The 17,242-nt window shown below is 40.6% G+C and overlaps 1 protein-coding gene across 8 annotated transcripts in view; it reads right to left on the bottom strand.

The window, feature by feature from the left end:
* tpd52 (tumor protein D52) overlaps positions 1–16,958 on the bottom strand; it is a 142,772-nt gene extending 125,814 nt beyond the window's left edge. For 4 of the 8 annotated variants that reach the window (XR_007247343.2, XR_007247341.2, XR_007247342.2 and 1 more), the window contains exon 1: positions 16,031–16,246. Coding sequence is in view for 4 of the 8 variants with exons in the window: in XM_048529094.2 (XP_048385051.1) it covers positions 16,031–16,049 (19 nt within the window). In the remaining 4 variants the exon portion in view is untranslated. Of the gene's footprint in view, positions 1–16,030; positions 16,251–16,849 lie in introns of those variants that run through there. The other 4 variants (XM_048529095.1, XM_048529099.2, XM_048529098.2 and 1 more) reach the window with 4 other exon arrangements.
* Positions 16,959–17,242: the final 284 nt, after the last annotated feature.

The raw sequence follows: 17,242 nt of genomic DNA, 5'->3' as shown, positions 1-17,242 counted from the left end.
CTCCAAAATCGATCTACAAAGCACAAGTCCTTGTGCTGGAATTCTTCCCACTTGCTTGGAGGAGTGCAGCTTCAACACCACTCAAGAAGTTATCATCCTTCAGATCAAAGCTGCCGACATGAGTGGCATCTCATCTACAAACATCTATGCCCTCTATCACCAAGCCTCAGTATTAACTGTGTACCATCTTCAAGATACATTCATCTCCAAGAATTCAGGACTCCTTAGACTGCACTTTCAAATACATGACCATAACCATCTAGAAGGGCAAGGACAACAGATACATGGAAACATCACTTGCCAATTCCCCTCCATACTACTCACCATCCTTACTTGAATATTGCCATTCCTTCGATTTTGCTGGTCAAAATCCTGAAACGCCCTCTCTTAAAGCGCTGGGTCTATTTCACTAAATAAAGTGGGATGGATAAAGGCAAAAGCTCACTAACACCTTCTGAAAGGCAATTAGGTATGGGCATTAACGGCTGACCTAGACAACAAGACCCAAATCTCATGAACGAATAAAATCAAGATTTAAACAATCATCACATCACAGGTAGTTTTAAATATGTAACTTGGGTCTCTGCTGGATATTTTTGCATATTAACCTTTGACACAACACTTACCCACCTTCTTTTGGGTGACAAGATTGAGCCCCTAAGTTTCCAATACGTTTGTGGCGTCTTCCTTCAGAGGAAATTTTTGAAAAATCTTATTTCATCATGTCCCCCACTGTTGGCATCAAAGATCGAGTACAAGACAATCACTGTTGTTGAACAGTGGCAAAACAGCTAAGAGGCAAAGACCACAAGATAACGTCTCACAAAAAGTGAATTTAATACTCCAAGAACAACAGACCGAGACATGAAAGGGCAAATCAACATTTAACAATGATGCCATGCAATGATGGGATCTTTCCTGCCTTACAGCTAAGCTCAACATAACCTTATTTCATAAGCAGCATGAAAAAATACTGCAGTTAAATTCTCTTGGAAAGGGTTAGTCACTAGATAAGTGTGGCATTCCTCTAATCAGCTGTCGTAAGTATGTCAGAGAGTAAACCAGATACAGATCCGGTTGGAAGACATCCATAGCCTCTCAGAGAGGCACCTTGATGAGCAAGATCAGGAAAGGGAGCCGAGAGTGTAAAAGCTGCTCTGTACAATAGGGAAAGTATCATATTTAAATAGAGAATTATGTCACATTTAAAATTTCAGTACTGAAAAAAAATCAAACTGGAAGCCACACAGGAAATTCTGTCCTATGCTAGGATCAGAGTCAATGCATAGCCCAAATCATTCCCTCAAGGTGAAAAAAGCAATGCAAATATATTTCTTTCAACTCAGTACACTGTATTCACTGCTCTTTACAACCTTCCTTATTATGTACATCGTTGAAAATTCTGTATACAGTTGGAGGGCACTGATGACATCGTTCTTCAAACATATTATGCCTCATTTCATCGCACTCTTGCTTCCAAGCCAGAAGCTCTGAATTAAAACCCCAATCAAAGGGTCACGCAGAACAGTGGGTAATGTCCCTATCAATCAGGTTGATTAAAACCTAAACACTTTTTGTAAAGACCATGTAGAACAGTGGTACGGTCCCTACCTCAGGGCCAAAAAGTCTGGGTTCAACTCCTGCTTGCACTGGAGTTGCAACATAACATGGCTGAACAGACTATTTAAAAAAAACTACAATTTTACTGACAAACAAAATAGTAGAATGAAGGGGCTACGTATTTTATTACCCTGGTCAAAGTAAAAATATTTCAAGTAATAACTGGTTTTGGATTCTTTCACCAACTGACTATCAGAAGTATTAAAAGGACAGCTTCCTCAAATACCTAACCATTATCATAGACACACAAAAGCTCCCGAAAGGAGCTTTATTTTCAGCATGGTTGCAAGTCTGAAAATTACTGTACACTTTAACTTTCCTCAGTCAGCCATGTAGGCTAGGACCATAAACCTAGTTTGCGTAAGTCTTGTGATTTTCACAAATTGTTTTGAATCTTTCCACTCTACAGTGCAGTTGCAGGCTATATTAAAATTCATGGTTATTTCACACATTGCAGGTGTGACAAAGCATACTCATTTTTGTTGCTGTCTGCTGAATGGCTGATAATTGGCAGTTTTGAGAGGTTTTTTGGTCCTACGAGTGACCCTTGATCTTCTGTTGCAGCAGGACTTATTTTTTAAAAACAGGAAGGCAATTGGAATGTTTTGTTAATTCCAAGGTGAATGGGACAGAAAAGGAGGAAGTTTTCCTATTGCTAAATATGGTTGATGAGATCTTACCTGAAGCGTTTTGCTTTCCTCATTTGAGAAAAGACAATTGCTTTAGAAACAGTTCAGAAAAATTCATAACTTATTTCTGGAAATAAAACCAATTTTTTGGAAAGAGGCTGGATACGTTGGACCTATATTTATTGAAGTTTCGAGAAATAAGAAGAGATCTTATTAAAACACAATTTTAGGGAGGTTGAATTGGCAGATACAATGAAAATGTTTCCTAAAATGGGGAGACTAAAACTAGGGACATGGTTTAAAGATTTAGTGTCTTCGGCCCAATCACCTTCAGCTGCAAGACAAATAAAACTTTCCCTAAAATTAAAAGGTCCATAGCGAGGATGTTCAATACGTGACAATACTCCACAGCTATGTAGCAGTCCACACCCAAATAGAGAAACAATGGACAACATCCAGGTTTGGGCTTTCAAACGGCAAATCATTTTCATGCCAGCCAATGCCTCTCTCATTTGGAGCAAACAAACCATCACTCCATGAGATTCAATTACATGATCATCACATAACATAACACCTTCAATGCCCTTGGTGGTGACCACTGAACAGAAACTGAACTGGATTAGCCATCTTAAGTACAGTGGCTACAAGTGTCAATTAGATACCATGAATCCTACAGCAAATAATTTACCTCCTGGCTCCCAAAATATGCCCATTATCTTTAAGGCAAAAGTCAGGAGTATGATAGAATACTCCAATTCCTTGGATACATGCAGCTTCAACACAAAGATCTTGAGACCCTTATGGTCAAAGCAGCCTGCTTGATTGGCACCACATCCATAGCCTCCAGCGATACACAGCAGCTTTTGTGAGCACCATCTACAAAGTGAACTGCGTAAAATTTACCAAATTTCTTTAGTTAGCACCTTCTAAACCCATGACCTCTTCCATCTAGAAAGGAAGAGAACAACAGATATGTAGATACACTGCTAACTGCTAGTTCCTCTCAAGCTGACCACCATCCTATATCTGGAAATATATCACCATTCTTTCAACGACACTGGGTCAAAATCTTGGCATTTACTCCCCGACAGCATTGTTGGTCTACCTCCAGTGGATGGACAGACTGAAGCAGTTCAAGGCAGCAGCCCGTCATCTTTAAGGACAGCTAGGAACAGCCAATAAATGCTGACCCAGCCAGCGATGCCTAAATTGTGAGCGAATTAAAAAGGCAGATGAGAATTTTGATCTTGTTCGAGTGTGGAATTCCTCTCCGAGAAATAGCGGAGGCTGGGTCTTTAAATTTATTTAAAGCAGATCAGATAGATTTTTGTGGTCAAAGGATTCAGGGGTAATGATAAGCAGACAGGAAAGTGGAACTGAGAACACAAACTGATCAACTATGAGCTTATCATATGTCGTAGGAGGCTGAAAAGCCAAATGACCTACTCCTGCTCTTAAGTATTGTGTTCCCAAGTGCTCCAGAACAGCCAGGAACTCATTGAAAATATGTAGAAAATACATGTCTTCACAACTTTTGCATTAATTTCATCTCTTCACCTGCCACTTATCCTTAGTTAGACTTTCTTGAAGTCTATTATTTGTCAGCTCACAGTTCATAACCATTTCACATTTTATGCTTACTGTAAACTTTTAATATTGTACCAAGTCTGGACCATCTCATTTAGATAAAGAAAAGCAGTAACCCTAGTCCCGACCCTTGGGAAACCATTGTTGACCACTGTTGACAGATTTGGGTAGATTTTTAAAACTGGTTAACGGCATCACTGGCTGGACCAGCATTTATTGCCCAGAAGGCAATTAAGAGTCAACTGCATTGCTGTGGGACTGGATTTACATGTAGGCCAGGCCAGGTAAGGATGGCAGATTTCCTTCCCTAAAAAAGGACATTAGTGGACAAGATGAGTTTTTAAAACAACAGTTGGCTCATTGCCAATGTGCCAGCTTCTAATTCTAGCATTTTGTGCATTGAATTCAAGTTTTACCATCTCCATGGCAGGATTAGTATCCACATCCACAACTCCAGTACATTAACCTGGGTCTCAGGATTACTAATTCAGTGACATCCAAAACACAATCAATTTTGTTAATCACAACCTGCTTTTAACAAAGATGCACTATTTTAATTAATCCATATTTGGCTGAGATTATAACTTTTAGTAGTTTTTCCACTATGAAATGTTCAAGTGACTTTGGGTTTGTTGGGCTTATCCTTCCAACCTTTTCAAGAACAGACCTGCAAGTAGTTCATCAGTTTTTAAGTAGCATTGGTAGGTGAGTTATGTTTACTGTTTTATTCAGCTGTAGGAGTTAAAGCATGGCATCTGCTACCATGTCACATAACTGACATCCGAATCTACAGTGTCAGCAGTCAATTGGTACGTACATGCAAATCTATTTACCAAAATTGAATCTGGTGTACTTCCTGATTGAAGCAGACACTCATCTCGATTTAAAAATGAGAGCAATTTAGTGCCAGAACCTCACTAAAATTATAACAAATAGATGAGGAGACATAGAACATAATGGCATAGTACAGGCCCGTCGGCCCTCGATGTTGTGCCGACCTGTCATACCGATCTGAAGCCCATCTAACCTACACTATTCCATGTACAATTGAGATTTTCTTTAAATACCATAAATAATTCCCAGGAATTATAAGCATCATAGAGAAAATCACCATATTAAATTCAAAAACAATTTTTGCACCATGGGAAAAAATACACATGGAATAACACTGAACTTATTAGAAAGGATAAAAAGAGAAGGCATCCATCTGAGAACCCCAAAGATATTTTCTGGGTACAATCAATCTCTTAATAGTTGTGGAATCTTGGCTACCATAAATAACGCTAAAATGGTGGCTATACTTTAAGATGTCAGGCAACTAAAAAGTTCAACGTTGTAAGTGCAAGGTTTTTCTTCAGATGTGAAATTTGGTAACCTAATCTGTGACAGGCTTATTGCTGAACAAAGTTCAGGAACTTGCAAGTACCAGACAAAGGTAAGGCACAAGTCAAAATCCAAAGCTTAATTCAACTTCTGAATTACAGAGTGCAGGAAGTAGGAAAAACTGCCAGACAATATAGTTGCAAAGGAAACACAGTAAGAGGACTGCAAGTGTTATAGGTTACCTGGCCAAAAATGCAATTAATTCATCAGTTGGTTCAAAGCAATTGTGAATGAGGGTAAGGGAAATCAATACTCAAAGCGAAGGAAAGATAATTTCATTATGTTGGCAGAACGCTTGCCTCAGTGGATCAGATTTGAAAATGGCAGATAAAGATCTTATTTCAGGGCCATCTTATGATGTATTGATAACATCCCTGCCCTCTTGTGCACAGAGCAAGTGTCCCCTCTCCCTGGATTCAAATCCCACCTGCTTCAGAGATGGGTCTGAACATCTGAGCAGGTTGATTGGAAAATATCTGAAAGTGCAGTGCTTTTAATGGTCACTGAGCATGTCAAAGTCCTTTCACAACCTTTTCACCTACTTTTTTGAAGTGTAATTACTGTTCTAAGGAATGAAACGTGCACAGTCAACTTGCACAAACAACAACGGGAGGCATTCAAGGAGCAGCAGTTAGGTACAAAAGAGGGATTTCAGAGAAGTAAAGAAGCTATAATTCCAAGCATGACTGCAGATCTAAAGCATGCAATTCACTTGTTACAAAAGGCAACCTGCATTGCAGACAACCACTGAATGGACTAAGAAGTTGTCAATGAGGATATTTTAAGAAGTTATATTTTGGAAATTTTTCTGTGAGGTACTTTAGAATGTTTTGATTTTATTTTTGAGTGATCCTGCTACCCTCACAGGGATCGCATTGGAGTATGTCACCTATGAACCTAAACGATGCAAAAAGGTATGACAAACATTGACTTTACTTTTGGGTATGTAGCAATAACAAGGAGCTGGAGAGTAGTGAACATCAATTAAGAATAGTGTGTGTTCAAGAATGGTATTGCAATTATCTTTGGTTATTTTACTCTTCAAGATTGATGAATCAAATTAATATCAATTAGTTTGAAGATTGCTCAGAGCATATTCAGGGCACTTGCTTACAACAATATATTGAGGCCACCACAGAATAGGCTATTTTTCATGTCAAAATGAGTAACAAGTCAGTGTGCTCATAGCAAGGAATCAGATATGACAGAATTTCATATTCAGTTTCAGGGAAAAAACTGGATCTGAAACTAGTGTCTAAAACATAAAGGTTATTACAAAGGTATGAAGATTGCTGGCTAAACAAGATTGGGAAAGTAAAAAGTAACAAGGTAGAGAGAAGTACGGGAAGACATTTTAGAACATAAATCATGACTCTTGACCCTCAAATCTCCCTGCCACTGCACGCTGGTCTGTGCTCAGAATAGCTTTGACAAGCAGAAGCTAAGCATTGGCATGTCAAATGGCTTGAGCAGAGTTTCCTAACATCCACATGGCTTAGATGGAACACTGAAATATATCTTGAGAGCAATGAGAAAGAACAACTCTCAGAAGAACACGGCAGCTGTTAAGAAATTAATGGTCACATCAAACACAGGAAAAAGGTAACTATGCTATCAGGATAGTAGCTGGCCGGAAGATTGAGATAAAAACTTCAGAAACCACTAAAAGTCAACTTAAAGAAAGGAATATCTCTAATCAAGGAGTTTACATTGAAAGATCACAGACCAATTCACCTAACGTGAGTCATTGGGATAGTCCTGAAATCCATTTCGAAGAAAGTAGAAAACGACAGTCAACAAGGTTTCATTAAAAGGAAATCATGTTCGACAAATTTACCAGAATTCAAGGCTATCAAGCGAGGTAGATAAGGGTAATAACTATCAAATGCCTTTTTGGATCTGAGAAGTATTGCATGCAGAGTTACTAAAGAAGGCGAGAGCTCTTGGCTCTGGGCTAATACGCCAGAGACAGGAAAATGGCTGATGAACAGGAGACAGTCAAGTTTAAAATAAAACAAGAGTATGTAGGAGTTGCACTGACATTTCATTAGCAGTATCAGAGTTGTTTAAATATTCAAACTAGTGTTTATTCTTGCAAAATGCAAAAAATGCAGTCAGGGGAATAAAATGTGTGTACACTTACCTCATGCTGCTTTTATTGCTTCTCCATGTGCACTCATGTGGTGGTCACGATCCAGAAATCACACCTCTGAAACATGGACATAGGGTGGGCACTGGTGGACAATGAATGCTTGGCCAGGTACGAGGCAGTAAGAAGCTTCTGCAACCTCCCGTGACCTGGAGCCGATAAACATGGAGGGCCCTTTTCTATCCACAAAAGATAGCTTTCCAAAGCTAAAAACTTGGGATAATCAAGCAGACAAGGTAGCAAAAATACAAGCAATCAAGGTACTATGCCTATTGTTCATATCACTACAAGGCATATCAAAACAGGATTTGCTTCTAATTTAAAATTTGCAAACAGGAATGCATGAGCAATTGTCTACGCAGATCCGGCCAAATGCACTGCATTTACATTTTAGTTTCTTTTTGTGAACCATTCCCTTAAGTTATCAGTTCACATCAATTCTACAGATTATGCATTTCCAATTAAAATATAAATAAATGAACTCGATTAGATTAGATTGCTTAGTGTGGAAACAGGCCATTTGGCCCAACAAATCCACACCACTCCTTGAAGCATCCCATCCAGACCCATCCCCCTATAACCCACACAACCCCGAACACTACGGGCAATTTAGCATGGCCAATCCACCTACCCTGCACATCACTGGACTGTGGGAGGAAACTGGAACACCTGCAGAAAACTCGCACAGACACGGGGAGAATGTGCAAACTCCGCACAGACAGTTGCGCGAGGCTGGAACTGAACCTGGCTCCCTGGCGCTGTGAGGCTGCAGTGCTATCCACTGAGCCACCGTTCCACCCTAGATAGAGCAAATGAGGTTGTTGACAACAGTGCCATGAAGGCGTCACCAAGGTTTGAAAAAAATCAAATAAGCATGTGATCTGATTGCACGACTTCAAAAAAAAAGAAATAATTTAGCCGGACAAGTCCCACACATACATAAAGCAAGTTTATGTAAAGTACAGAATAATTTGGGCCTTAATCCAACTGCTTATTCCTGAATCTGGAAATCAATGATGTGTTGAAAAATGATTTTTCAATTCTTTTAGAATTTAGCCCAAGTTTTAGCTGCATATCATATGGCTGTATAGAACACAGTACGAAAAAGAAAGAAAAAATTTCAGGGGGACGGACAGAAGCATTCTCTTTGTTCAAGGGTTATCTGCCCACGTCAAACTAACAACATTACAATGTCTATCGTTGGGAGGCGGCGGCAAGTCCCAAACCTCAACCTTGTCAGAACACAGAATGAACCTCACACTGTTGGCATCCATTCCCATCACATGCTGTCCTGCCAATGCCGTAAATCAAGCTGGATTCAAACATTGAACAATTAAGGGCCTGTAAGTGAAAATACCAACTCCAATCTGCATCACGCCAAATAATGACGAGTGCCAGGATCTCGTGATGCAGTTGTAATGTTCCTACCTCTGGGCCAGAAGGGCAGGTTCAAGTCCCACATGCCCCAGTGTCCCCGAATAGGTCAAACTAATTATGTCGGCTCATTACATCTGTTTTAGAAGGAATTTGTGTAGAGACAATGCAAAATTTCAAGTGGTTAAGGTACCAAAGTTCATCTCTAGTCAAGATTAACACTAAGAAAAGGACTAAAGGCTGCCTCATGTGTAAAGTTTTTTAAAAAGAAACTAAATTAATTTGAATATTCATTAGGCAATGCCACATATTAGTGGGAACGTCAGTTCAAATCAATTTGCAGAAGCAAGAGACACAAGATATTGATCGAAGTAGTACAAAAGGGATTAAGTGTAAAGATAAACCAAAAAAAGTGGAAAAAGCTTACACAGCATTTGTGTTGTCTGTATTAACTAAAATAGCTTTACCCCAAATCAACACAAGACTGGTTATTGCATCTAACTCAGTCCAACAACCATTTTCAGCAATAACAAATAAATCCAGTCTAATTGACAACACAGGTGGGAACAAAGGTTGTAATACACAGACACTTAATTTGAAGCTGATTTATAACTTCTGCAAAATGCCTGGGGGAATAAATTGTAGGCCAGGTACTGTATTTGGAATGAATTAATGCAACATCTCACTGAACTATCAAATAACTAATAGTTGTTTTAAAACAAAAATTACTTCCCTCATACCTTGTATGTCTTGCATGAAAGCAAAACAATACCAGTGCACAGAAATATGTAATAATTAATGTCAAGAAATTTACAGCACTGCAAATAGATTTTAACATCTTCATAACAATAAAAGAGCAGAAATACACGATTAAACACAGGTCTTGATCTCCCCATCCTCAATACTGATTCTACTTTCTCCTAAAGTAGAAAAGGACCATGCTATTTAATGGAAAGGATGAAGGAAAAGATAAGAAAAAAGAAGAAAAGGTGCAAGTACTAACTTCAGCCAAATGTCTACACAATACAGATGCAAGAATTCTTATTGATGGACTAATCTTACCCTGTTGGATCATGTGCACCTTCAATACATTAGGGAACTATTTATCGAGCATTTAGAAAGAAACATTTGGAAAAAGTTCAGCACAGTACTCAAAGCCACTGTTTAGCCCTTCGTGTGCAAACAGTGACTTAAAACTACTCCACAACCAATCATTCCACCTGGCATCTTTCTCTACTTCCAAAATCCAGTATTCTCCAAAGTAAAAACTATATTCCTTGCATCAACCACATCCTATCAAATTATTGCTTTCTGCAACAACACTTTCCATATAAAGACAGCCTGCTAAATTAAAATGTTGCCTGATAATTTTAGGGTAAAAGCTGTTTCACTAACTCAAAAGGGAATATCTTTCTAATTCCAAACAAAATTCTACATTTGTTTGAAAAGTGAAAAATTGCTTTTAAAATTAACATTAAATCACCTTTGTTCAGTTGGAAAAAGGCCCAGAGCATCTCCTTGGTGACAATCGGCTGTGGCCTCTGCTGGTTATGCCAGCATTTATTGTTCGTCTCCAATTGCCCTTGAAAAGGTGATATCAGCCTTTTTAAAACACTGCAGTTCAGTTAGTGTAGGTACACCCAGAATGCTCATTGAGACACTGAACAAATGCAATCACAGCAGCTGCAATAATCCACAATATTCCAACAAGGGTAACAATCTTCTTTTTGTTCAGCGGCAGGGAGAGAGAAAATAACCTCCCATTAAGGATAGAACCTTAAAAACAGTTCCAGGATGTGAACAATATTTTGTCAACAACTAATTGCTCCTTGAGTCAGTCTGCATTTGGCCATCAGGTATGGCTGAAATATACTCACTAAAAGAACTGGATACATAGCTGCCAATTTCTGAACACAGTATGAATAAAGGGGTCTACAAGTTTTTTTCAATAAGGGGTTTAAGTTATTCACGTTCCAAATAAAAGCTGAAAACACTTTTGTAAAGAAGGAAGTTTCTTTGTAAAATCAGCATGTTTGGAAAGAGGACACTTCAGTCCATCAAAGGGTTGCTTTGATGGTCAAAGTATTCACTTAAATGATATGTTTCAAGCAATAGTTTAGTTTGCATAGCTGTGGAGAAAGGCTGCAGAGCAGTGCCATGTTGTGAGGGGTGGGGGGGGGGGGGGGGGGGGGGGGGGGGGGAATGTTCTGTTTCTCCTCACCAAAAAAAAAAATTCAACCGAGTCACCCCGCGGTGAAACATTAACTTATACTAACCAAGACAACTCCAGGAACAAAGAATGTTAGAGAAACTCTAGAGGTCTTGCAGTGTCTGTGAAGAGAAACAACTGATGTCGAATCTTGACTCCTAAGAACTACAAGACAGCTCCAAATTTCGTGATCAGATTGTTAGGCTCAACTCTTCACATTGATCCCATCAACAAATTTTTATTGATCATTGTTATTCTGTTTCTGATCTTCTACCAAAAGCTTCCACCTACAATCCTCAGATCAGGCATTTATTAAATGACAATTAATGTCCTGCATTATGTCTGTGCATTTTCTAAAAGGATAATAAATAAACGTGAACAACTTGAAACTTATTTGTCTTATTTTCAGAACATGCAAAACGTGGAATTACCAGAAATAAAAATTCATGAACCAGTTTGACAATATAAAATACATCTGTATTCAGAAGGAAATACTAAAGCAAACCAACCTACCTAGACATTGAATGCATTCTGTAGTTTAAGTGGTTTAAGAATCAACTGCTTCCAAATTTGGTATTATTTGCAAATTTGATCAATTCAGACCAGTTATCTGATTCCACCTCTGTACTCCAATTGAAGACAAAGGTTCCAAAATCAACTCCTGCGTCATCCACTCAGCATTTCGGTCCTCCTTCCAACATAGCTTCTGTAACCATTACTTGTCAGTTCATTTCTTAATGAAAGCATTCTTCTGAACTTATAAAATTTAACAAAGCTTAAAATCTTCTTAATCCATTTTCAACAGGCCAAAATTTCCAGTGCACTTTAATTTCAGTTTTTTGAAAAATAACCAGCATGCAGCTAAGATCAAGGCACATTAGTCCATTTCAGGAACAAAAATAAAAGGTTGCTGGAAAAGCTGAGCATGTATGACAGCGTCTGAGAAGGAAAATCAGAGTTAATGTTTCGGGACCAGCAACTTTGTTTTTGTTCCTGATTTACAGCATGTGCAGTTCTTTCACTTCTTACTCAGTCCATTTCAGGTAGCCTTTAGTTAATTCAATAGTCAACAACTTAGAGAGTAGCAAAGCAAATGAATTTTTAAAACCAAAGAACAGTGGATGCTGTAAATCAGGAACAAAAATAAAAAGTTTCTGGAAAAGCTCAGGAAGTCTGACCCTTCCTAAGACCCAAAATGTTAACTGTTTTCTCCTCCACAGATGCTGCCAGACCTGCTGAGCTTTTCCAGCAATTTTGTTTGTTGTAAATGAATCCTGAATGGTAGAAAAGAGAAATACTGGTCAGAGGAACCTGCCCTGAAACCATTTAGTTCTGTAGTTTTACCACTTGTCTTGTGGCAGATTATGTTTACTCATCATGACATAAGACAAACATTGAGATCCTGCAAATTAAGGAAGGAAAACATGAATTCAGAGTGAAACAACCGGGTCATGGGGACTAACTTAGTCAGAGAAGCACAGCATGGAAGCAGACCCTTCGTCCAACTTGGCCAAGCCAACCAGAAATGGTGAATTAATCTAGCCCCATTTGCAAGCATTTCTCACACATCCCTCAAAACCCTTCTATTCATATGGCCATCCAGATGCCTTTTAAATGTTGTAATTGTACCACCCTCCACCACATCCTCTGGCAACTCATTCCAACATACACCATCCTCTGCTTGGAAACACTGCCCCTTAGGTCCCTTTTAAATCTTACCCCTCACAACTTAAATTTATGCCCTGTAGCTTTAGACACCCCCACCATGGGGAAAAGACCTTGGTTTATTTATCATAACCCTGCCAGTCATAATTTCCTAAACATCTAAGGTCACGCCTCAGCCTCTAATGCTCCAGGGAAAATAGCCTCAGCCTTTCCCTAAAACTCAAACCCTGGCAACATCCTTCTTAGTCTTTTCTGAACCCTTTCAAGTTTCACAACATCCTCCCTATAGCAAGGAAGTAAGAACTGCACGCAGTATTCCAAAAGTGGCCTAACCAATGACCTGTACAGCTGCAACATGACCTCCCAACTCCTATACTCAATACTCTTACCAATAAATGTAGACATTGACAGAGGCTGCAGGAAGGTTCTTGTCTTGGAGGATGATAATAGGTTTCAGCCAGATTTTTGATGAAGGATAACAAAGCTAAGGAAGATAGAGGAGAATCAGCTGGACTGGGACCTGATGTGAGTCTGAACATGTGACAAACTGGGGCAGCACGGTGGCACAGAGGTTAGCACTGCTGCCTCACAGCATCTGGGCCCCAGGTTTGATTTCGGCCTTGGGTGGCTGTCTGTGTGGAGTTCGCACAGTCTCCCCATGTCCGCATGGGTTTCCTCTGGGTGCTCTGGTTTCCTCCCACAGTCCAAAGATGTGCAGGTTAGGCGTACTGGCCACACTAAATTGCCTGTAGTGTTCAGGATGTGTGGCTTAGGTGGGTTTTAGGGGAATGGGTCAGGATGGGATGCACTGAGGTTCAGTGTGGACTTGTTATGGCTAGTTTTCCTTGTATTATAATGTGATCTAACCTCACTTCTTCAAAAAAAATCATTAAGTTAGTGAGACATGATTTCCCACGCACAAGGCCATGTTGACTACCTACATCAGTCCTTGCCATTCCCAATACATGTAAATCCTGTCCCTCCAATGCCAGGCTCACCAATCTATAGTCCCCTGGCATTTCCTTATGACCTTTCTTAAGTAGTAGCACATTAGCCAACCTTCCAGCACCTCACCTAGGGCTACTGATGACCTAAATATCTCAGGTGCCCAGCAACCACTTCTGTAGCTTCCTAAAGGGTTCCAGGTTCTAGGGTACACCTGATCATGTCCCAGGGATTTATCCACCTTTACAGGGTTTTTTTTTAAGATAGCAACACCTCTTCTTCTGTAATATGGGCATTTTTCAAAGATGTCACTATTTACTTCCCCACGTTGTCCATCTTCCCTACGCTTCTCCACAGTAAACACTGATGCAAAATAATCGTTTAGCATCTCCCCCATCTCCTGAGGTTCTACACATAGGCAGCCTTGCTGATTCATAAGAGGGCCCTATTCTCTCCCTAGCTACCTTTTTATCCTTCATGTATTTGTAGAATCCTTTTAGATTCTCCTTAACCCTATTTGCCAAAGCTATTTCACGTCCCCTGTTCACCCTCCTTTTTCTCTCAAGTGCACTCCTACTGCCTTTATAATCTTTTAGGGATTCACTCAATCTCTGTTGTCTATACTTAACACATATTACCATCTTATTCCTGACCAAAATCCCAATTTCTCTAGACATCCAACATTCCCTACAACAACCAGCCTTGCCCTTCACCCTAACAGTAACACATTGTCTCTGGGCTCTCCTAAAGTCATTTTTGAAGGCTTCCTATTTTTCAGCCATCCTTTTACCTGCAAACATACGCCCCTATTCAACTTCCTACAATTTTAGAACTTCAACTTTTAGATCCAGTCTACCCTTTTTGGAAAGAATATTGCAGACTTCCACATGATTTAGGTAGTAAACCACCTGAAAAAAGGTACATTGGAAAGAAAACTCCATTAAACTGAACAAATCCAAAGTAATAATAGTTCAAGCCAGTAAGTAGCAGATTCATAAATCAAAACATTAACATGTTGAATGTATTTCTCATTAGGACAATGGAAGTTAAACATCAGATGATGAAAAATTAAGAAATAATTGAATGAAATGTTTGCTGGAAAGAAAACATCAAACGCATATGGGACACCTTCCTCACCTGTATTCATCCAGTGAATTCTAAGCAAACACCAAGAAAATAACAAGTTTTAACACAAAAGGCAAAGTGAAAAATATTCTTATCCAAGTTAAGAACAGTTTAGACCAATGTAAAATAGCAGGGTCTCTTGAATATCCTCAAGATGTACTTGCAAAATAGCTCTTTTTAATGTTAGAGTAATTCCAATAATTAACTGATCACACTTCCAGCAAAATAGGTCAGGTGAAGTAATTAAGTGCAAACCACTGCAACTGACGGCGGCAGGGAAAGATGCATCTCTTTTAACAACTGAAAGATTCTTGCATCATACAGCAGCCAGCTCAAAACACACTAGGTGAAGGCAGAATTAGACTGACAACCATCTCAGTTGAGTAAATTAAAACAACATCAAATGCCCATTTGACAAGTACCACACACATATGAATACACAAGGTACCAGACATTGGAAGAAAAAAGTCACCATTTGCAGGACAGAAATAAAAAAATCGTGGAGAAGGACGTCGGGGAATGACGCTATTTTAGCAATCCAAAAGCTACTGGCAAGAAACTAATGCAATCGTACACAAGATCCCGGGAATGACAAGCACTTGAAGAAATAAGTTCTGCCACTACTAGCCAAATGCCCCAAATTAAGATATATGCCAAGGTGTTCACAGACTGAAGCCATACTTGACAAATGTATTACAGGACAGGCAGACAACTTCCTGAAGGAAACTCCTGGAACTGCAATATCATTGACTTTGAGTTACTGAGATGTAGGCGGCATTATACCGTGTACCGTACACTTGCTGAAACCTTCAATTGTGCAAAATAACTGGCACATGATCGGCAAATGGAAGTTATGAAATATCACTGGCTGTTCACTGTGAATCACTTTAAACACATCCTCTTCCAGGACCAAAAATTATGGCATAATAGTTACAAACTACCAGCACGTCACACGAGTGAAAACACGTGAAAGGCTCAAAATTGGAGCACCACATCTCAAAAAAAGCCTGTTGTACTTCCAGCAACTAGCAAATTACCGACAGCTCAAGTGAAAAACGTGAAGAATTAAAACATCTGCTGGCACCGACACCCCCTCAAGGTGTGAGTCGGTTTCAGGCGGTAAACAAAACGGCAGATCACTAAAGGGGTGAACGCAGTTTTCCTTTTTAGCATCACGCAACAGAAATAAAAACTGAGAGCCGGATTAGGGTGGTCCTTGGCTAGAGGAGATGTAATCCCATATTAGCAGGAATTACACACTGTCCTCGGATACACGACTCGTGGACCAATTTAAACCAGACGGCGCCTCAAAGCTCCAGCTGCATTCGGCCCGGTTTTATTTACCTTCATTAGAAGCGTCCATCCCTCGTCCTTTCTTCACAAATGACGGGACGATGGCGAGAGGATACTCTTGCGACCGCCACAACTCGTCTCCGAAATCAGTCAAGCAGACAGCCACCCGACCCTCCGCTGACACGAACAGCACGACCACCCCGACACCCACCCACCGTCCGACCGACCGACCGACCGACAGCCGCTTCCACCCACTATTCCTGGAGCCAACCAAACCCCGCCCCCCACTTCCAACGTGGCCCCGCCCATTAACCGCCCCGGGCGCGGCGTGCGTCTGGTGTCAGAGAACGTCACCGCGCGCGGGCGAACGCCAGCGCGCACGGATCAGCGTCCCCCGGCCGTGTCCGCACGTGATTCCTCCCGGGGTGGGGGAAACGGTGATGGTCAAGCCCCTTGTGCCGAGTTGGGAGGTTGTCGCTTTGAGACAGTCAGCAGCCGTCTCCCACTGTGGAAAATAATTCGGTGTAGAGCTGGATGAACACAGCAGGCCAAGCACCATCATATTCACAGATTCTCCAGCATCCGCAGTTCCTACTGTCTCTGAAAAGCCTTCCTGCTCCTCTGATGTTACCTAGTTTGCTGTGTTCATCCAGCTCAACACCTTGTTATCTCAGATTCTCCAGCGTCTGCAGTTCCTACTTATCTTGTGGAAAATAACTGGCGCGTTATCACTGCTGTCTACTCCTGCAACTCCACTCCCCCACCACACCTTCCCTTGCAATCGCAGAAGGTGCAACACCTGCTTGTCTATTTCCTTCTTACCATCTCACGTCCCCAGGTGCACACATTCGGGGTGAAGCGGACACATACCTTTCACTTTGAGTCGACTGTGTTAACTGCGCACAGTGTGGTCTCCTGTGCACTGGGGAGATTGAATCCCAACAGTGCGGAAGCAGGAAATTAAGCCCATCAAATCCACATTGACCCAAACGCACCTTCCCCCACGCCCCACCCCACTCACTACCACCCTATTCTTGCATTTCCCAGGTGTAACTCACTTATTTGCAGTTTAGCACGGCCAGTCCACCTAACCTGTACATCTCTGGGGTGTGAGAAGAAACCGGAGCACCCAGAGGAATCTCGGGCAGAATGTGCAAAATCCTTGGAGACAGTCGCCTAAGGCTGGAATCGAACCCCAGTTGATGGCACTGTGAGGCTAACCACCAAACCATTGTGCTGTGTGTATTGGGCAACTGTGCACAA

The sequence above is a fragment of the Stegostoma tigrinum genome, chromosome 5 (genome assembly GCF_030684315.1).
Source record: "Stegostoma tigrinum isolate sSteTig4 chromosome 5, sSteTig4.hap1, whole genome shotgun sequence".
NCBI lineage: Eukaryota > Metazoa > Chordata > Chondrichthyes > Orectolobiformes > Stegostomatidae > Stegostoma > Stegostoma tigrinum.
The sequence above is the reverse complement of the archived record's forward strand: the minus strand, read 5'-3'. Positions and strand labels throughout refer to the sequence as shown.